The 6,973-nt window shown below is 37.9% G+C and overlaps 1 protein-coding gene across 1 annotated transcript; it reads left to right on the top strand.

The window, feature by feature from the left end:
- Nucleotides 1-459: 459 nt before the first annotated feature.
- LOC103494348 (uncharacterized) lies at nucleotides 460-1,529 on the top strand. Its single transcript, XM_008455477.1, has 3 exons — nucleotides 460-633; nucleotides 895-1,077; nucleotides 1,206-1,529. Exons 1-3 carry the CDS (start codon nucleotides 460-462, stop codon nucleotides 1,527-1,529), a joined length of 681 nt encoding a protein of 226 aa, XP_008453699.1.
- The last annotated feature ends 5,444 nt before the right edge of the window (nucleotides 1,530-6,973 follow it).

The raw sequence follows: 6,973 nt of genomic DNA, 5'->3' as shown, positions 1-6,973 counted from the left end.
AAGTTATGGCGTATCGTTATAGGGGATATTACCAAACCTATCAAACCCACTCCTTCAGTGAAAAATACCGATAAGAATAACACTGAGCATAATGATGCAAATACTTCTGATATCGTTGTCCATGAAACTACTGTAGAGGATATTAAGTACATTGAAAGACTTGAGGACTGGGATAACAAAAATCATCAAATCATCACCTAGTTAGGCAACACTTTTATTCTAGTCATCCATACTCAGTTTGATGCTTTTGATACTGTGAAAGAACGTTGAGATTTTCTGTACATACGTTTTCAGTCTATAGGACTTGCTCATTATCATCAGTTGCATTCTACACTTGTTAGTCTAAATCAAGAAGTGGGACAATCTGTGAATGAATATCTAGCTACTCTTTAGCCCATTTGAACTCAGTTGGACTAGGCAAAAATTAGCCCTGGCCATATTTGTCTCATCAAAGTCTTAATGGGTCTCCGACCAAAATATGAATCCGTTCGTGCTGCTCTGTTACATCGCAACCCTCTGCCATCTCTTGACGCTGATATTCAGGAAATCTTATTTAAGGAGAAAAGAGTTAGCATTGTCTTCTCTTTGTCCTCTAACGTCGCTCTCGACACTACTCATCTCCGACAGGCTAATGTAACTAGTTTCTGCAAAAATTACAAACTTCATGGCCATAAGTTTGCTAACTGTCCTACCATTGAGTGCAGGTATTATCACAAATGAGGTCACATTTTGGATCATTGTCCAACTCGTCCACCCCGCCCTCCTGGTCCCTTACACAAACCTAAGTTTTCTCCTAAAGCTGGTTCTTCATTTATTGTTGTTGCTACTACATCATCTGACATCACTGCACCTTCAAGCCTTTAGTTAACTGATCTTCATGATTTACTGAAATAGGTGATCTCTTCCAAATCTACTGCTCTTGCTGTCACCCCAGATACCTCTTGGCTCCTTGACTCGGCTTGTTGCAATCACATGACTTCTGGCATTTCATTGTTATCCTCTCATATTTCTGTTCAATCACTTCCTCCAGTTCACTTTGCTGATGGTAATCACATGTCTATTTCTCACATTGACACTGTTAATACACCCACCATAAAACTTTCCAACACCTATCATGTCCCAAATCTCACATTCAACCTAGCCTTTGTTGGCCAATTATGTGGTCTTGGACTTACTATTGTCTTCTCTTGGTTGTCAGGTTTTAGGATTCTCAGATAGGACAAGTGATTGGTACGGGACGGAAGATGGGTCGATCATTTGAGCTCACATCTCTCCAGCATTCTCCTGTGTTCCCAGCCATCTCTACTCTAGTCACTGATAACACTATATTTCAGTGGCATCTTCGTCTAGGTCATGCATCCTCTGATAAACTCCGTAGTTTAGCTTCTACTGGCATTTTGAATAATGTTTCTAAGTTTAGCACTTTTGACTGTTTAAATTGCAAACTTGCGAAACAACCTGCTTTGTCCTTTCCTAATTCTGCTTCTTTATGTGATAAACGTTTTGGCCTAATTCACTCTGATATTTGAGGACTTGCTTCATGTACTACTGTTAATGGTTATCGATATTTTGTTTTATTTATTGATGAATATTCTCGTTTTACTTGGATTTTCTTTCTTAAAAATCGTTCCTTCTTATTTCAAATATATGTTGATTTTGCCAATATTGTTCAAACACAATTTTCTAGCACAACTAAAATTATACGCACCGATAATGCGATGGAATATAAAGATTCTCGTTTTCTTTCCTTCCTTGCTCAACAACGCACTTTGATTCAACGCTCATGTCCTCACACCTTCCAGCAAAATGGACGAGCAAAACGCAAACAACGTCACATTCTAGACTCTATTCGTGCTCAACTCCTCTCTGCCTCCTGTCCTAAAAAATTTTGGGGTGAGGCCGCCCTCACCTCTGTTTATGTCATCAATCGCCTTCCATCTCAGGTCATAAACAATATTTTCCCATTTGAACGACTATACAGTACTCCTCCTTCTTACTCTAATCTCAAAGTCTTTGGTTGTGCATGCTTTGTGTTATTACATCCTCATGAACATACCAAACTTGAACCTCGTGCTCGTCTATATTGTTTCTTGGGTTATGACACTAAACATAAAGGTTTTCGTTGTTGGGATCCTATCTCTCAATGATTACGTATTTCTCGCCATGTTACCTTTTGGAAACATCGTATGTTTTCTAGTCTTTCTTCATTTCATGCCTTTCTATCTAGTCCTCACTCATTCTTTACCAATCCTTCTACTAATCTATTCCCCACTCTTGATTCATCACCCAACACTACACCTTGTTCTCCACTCACATCTGAGCTCACTCAATCTCACACTACCTCTGCACTCCCAGACCTTTCATCTGCCCCTTGTGAGGAACCTGAACATGCACCTGTCCGACAGTCCACCCGGATAAGAGAAACTCCTCATCTCAAAGAGTACCATTGTTTTTCTACTATCATGTATTTAGATGAACCTTCTTCGTAAAAGAAAGCTAGTACTAACCCCTTGTGGCAGCAATTAATGAATGATGAACTTCAAGCCTTAGAGAAAACCCATACTTGAGACTATGCTGACTTACCTCCTGGTAAGAAACCTATTGGCTGTAAGTGGATTTTTAGAATAAAAACTCACTCTGATGGCTCTATTGAACGATACAAAGCACGACTTGTTGCTAAAGGTTATTCTCAGGAATATGGCATTGATTATGAAAAAATGTTTGCTTTAGTAGCTCGAATGACGTCTGTCCGTAGTCTTTTAGCCATTGCATCTGCAAAAAAAATGACCCCTTCTTTAAATGGATGTTAAAAATGCATTCCTAAATGGAACCCTATCTGAAGAAGTCTATATGAAACCACCATCTGGCATTACTCCACCACCGCAGAAAGTATGTCTCATTCGTTGTGCTCTCTACGATCTCAAACAGGCTCCTCGAACTTGGTTTGCAACATTTAGTTCCACTATTACCCAACTTGGGTTTACCTCCACTTCTCATGAGTCTACCTTATTTACACGTCAGACGTCTAATGGTATTGTTCTCCTTCTTCTATATGTTGATGACATGATCTTTACAGGTGATGACCCTCAAGCCATATCTGATTTGCAATGTTACCTGGGTAAGCATTTTGAGATGAAAGACTTAGGCAATCTCAACTATTTTCTTGGTCTTGAGACCTCCTTATCACCTAATGGATACTATTTATCTCAAGCAAAATACACTTCTAACCTCCTCAGTCGATCTGGTATTACTGATTCAGCCACATTCTCAACGCCTTTGGATCCAAATGTGTGCCTCACTCCTTTTAATGGTGTTCCTCTTGACGATTCTACTTTGTATTGGCAACTTGTTGGCAACCTAATTTACTTAATTGTGACCCAAATGAGCAATATCACTTTTCTCTATGGCAATGGGACTTCGATCTGTTTTCAAAGAAGGCGGAGCTACGATGTCAAATGGTGGCGGCGGATTGCGGATCTAGTGGAGGAGACAGTGATGGCGGATACTTGCGTAAGATTGGGCGAAGGCGGCAGACTGTTAGTAAATTCGGTATTGCAAATATTATGGCGACGAACGAGCAATATTACGGATTGTGAATGATTGATCTGTGTTATGGACGGATTGGAAGGGAAACTCGGTGCCTGGACTGATGCTTTCAAACGGAGGGTCGATGGGTATTGTAGGTGCTTGCGGATGGGTCCCGACGAATATTATAGAGATATGTATTATGAACGGTAATCTGGCCGAGGCTTGTAAACGAACAGAGGTGCAGTGGATTCGCCGAAGATCTGGAACGAAGAACGAAGAACGGAGTCGTCGTGGATTTGCGACGAGTTTTGTGATGATGAGTGACAGAGTAAACAAATCTGGGTGATTTTAGAGAGGGGCGGTGGTGGTACAGTAGAGCTACCGATCTGTGAAGTGCGTGAGTAAGAGGTGACGACTGAATGAAGATTAGAGCGTCAAAGATTGCCGTGGATGGTGGATGGTTGTCGGATGACGGATGGGCAGAGGGCGACGACAGAAAAATTAGAGCTCTGATACCATGTAACTTTTATTGAATTTCTACCGTATATTTCTTCAATATAATCACAGAATACATGTACATTTATACACAAAGAGATGACCAAATAAGGAAAGGATATTTGAGTTAAATACAATCGTAATCTACTCCATAGTGTTGTAGCTAGAATATCTTTGTAACGTTAATAACTTTAATGGAGCTCTGTATTATTGGATTGGTTTTCAAAGAATAGTAGATGGATTGAAGCATGTCATCATCGTTTTGATCTTGAGAATGAGAAGTTTGAATCAACAATTTCTCTTCCTTTCCCTTCTGGTAGAAAGAGAGGACTTTTGGATGTATTTAATGGCACTGTTTATACAATAATTCCTTCCTTAGGTGAAGATGCAAATTTGTGAAAGGGAAGATTCATGGAGAAGATTAGAATTTGTTATTGAGGACTACCAAAAGATTTTTCTAAGAACAACACTTGGTAGTACCTACTTTAAATTCGTCAAAGGCTATAAAGATGGAGGGATCTTGTTTCTCATTAATATGTATCTGTTCTGTACAAACCAAAGTATGAGAAGCATCAAGATATTGAATGGACTTGAGCTACCAAATCCATTTTACTGTTCTATTTATAGGTTAGATTCCTTATGTTTTGATTCTCTCCAAAAGATGTTCATCGGAGATGATGGATGATTCGCATAGTGTTGTAAAAGAAAGTGAAATTAATACTGGGGTTGAATTGGATTGGATTGAGGGACATTTCCAACCCAACCCATATTTTTGGGTTGGTTGGGTTGACAACCTGAATAACCCAGATTATATTTTCAACCTAATACAACTCTTAAAATATGAGTTGGGTTGGGTTATCGGATTGTATTATATTTTTTCATTCGTAATGTTTGTACGGTTGTACGACGTCGATAAATACTCACATCCAAAAATTCAAACATTCATAAATTCAAAGTTTCAAACATCATAAAAGTTAACATTTCAAACATTATCTATAAATATTAAATAAACAATAAAATATCTATAATATAAATATAAATAAATATATATATTAGTAATTCGGGTTGGGTTTGGTTGACATGAATTCTTCAACCCTAACCTGAGACCCAACCCAACTCGAAAAAACCAAAGTTTTCAACCCAATCCATATAATATGGGTTCGGTCGAGGTTGTCGGGTTATTCGAGTTATTCTTACACCTTTAATTGGTCAATGATATTATTTTATGAAATTTTGTTGGTTAGATCATTCATCATTAAAACTTTCCTTTCAAGTGTTTGAACTACAGTTTTTGATAATTCATTGAAATTTATATGATGTCCTGTGATATAATTTGCTTTTTCTTCTTTGTCCTTTTGAATTCAGCAGATGATTCTTTGTTTATTTGTCATCTTAGTTTTCTTAATATGAAACTTGTTTGTGGTTTAACACTGTTATGATCCATTTAATTTGACTCTTATGTACTTTCGTTTATTACATAAAAACATTTTTTTGACTTTTAACTAAAAGTGGAGAAAAAACACGGACAAAAAAAAACTTCGTAAATAAAGGAGGTGAGCTCCTTTTATACGCATGAAATCACTCGCCTTCCTACAAAATAACTGATATGTGACAACTCACGTATTGCCAAACTCAATGTACCTTCATCATCCCCACTTCAAAATATGTCAAAAGTTGTAGCCAACAAAATTTTGAAAAGTTGAATTTTTATATGTAGTAGTTATAATATGGAGCGAGATAATTCAAAAGGTAAGAGAAAGGTATAATATTTTTTTAGTTATGTTATACATACGGTCGGAGAGTGGGAAGGATTGCCAAGGTAAAATATTAATTCTCAAAAGATTAATGTCCATAATTGGAGTGGTCTTTTTGTTGATGATCATCTCGTAATGGCTTCTCTTCCTCCTCATTTTTGTTCATGTCGTCCATCCCTTTTCAATTACATTGCACTAAATGTTCTTCACATTCATCTCTATATTTTGATGTGAGAAATTACTTAATAGAACAAAAACTAAATTATAAAGAGATATAGAAAGTAATTTCTTGTTCTTCGTGTGACTTTTATTGATTTTCTTTGTATTTCTTATTTGATTATTACAACATACATGTATAATTATACACAAAATTAAGGCTAAATAAGGAAAGAATAATGGTGCTAAATACATAATAATCTTCTCCATGATAGTTGCTCTAATTTCGTTAATACCCTCCCTCAAACTCAAGATGGGAGTGTTGAGACCACCTTGAGTTTGTGAATTAACTGGGTGAAATGAGGAGAATGGAGAGCTTTGGTGAATATATCTGCAGGTTGATCGGTGGTAGAGATAGGTTGGAGATGGAGAGTGTTACTCTGTAGGTGATGGCGAACAAAGTGACAATCATTCTCAATATGCTTTGTTCGTTCATGGAATACATCATTGTGTGCAATCTGAATAGCACTGCAATTATCACAATGAAGAATAGTGGGTGATGTCTGTGGGGCCCCCATATCAGTAAGAAGCCAACGAAGCCAAAGTAATTCTGAAGTGGCATCAGCTAGGGCACGATATTCAGACTCTGTGCTGGAACGGGAAACAACAGATTGTTTCTTACTTCGCTAGGAGATAAGAGCGTCACCTAGATAGAAGCAATAACCAGCGGTAGATCATCTATCAGTAGGATCGCCCGTCCAATCAGCATCAGAGAAACCAGAGAGAACCAGAGAGGATTAGGAGGAGAACTGTAGACCATGACCCAAAGTACCTTTGATGTAGCGAAGAATGAGAAGGACGGAAGTGAAGTGAATTGTACGAGGGGCAGCCATAACTGACTAACAATATGAACTGCATATGCAATATCTGGACGAGTCACAGTTAAGTAAATTAGGCTGCCAACAAGTTGCCTATACAAAGTGGGATCGTCAAGAGGAACACCATCAAAAGGAGTGAGACGCACATTTGGATCCAAAGGT

Source organism: Cucumis melo, chromosome 2 (assembly GCF_025177605.1).
Source record: "Cucumis melo cultivar AY chromosome 2, USDA_Cmelo_AY_1.0, whole genome shotgun sequence".
Taxonomy (NCBI): Eukaryota; Viridiplantae; Streptophyta; class Magnoliopsida; order Cucurbitales; family Cucurbitaceae; genus Cucumis; species Cucumis melo.
This window is presented reverse-complemented; position numbering and strand designations above follow the sequence as displayed.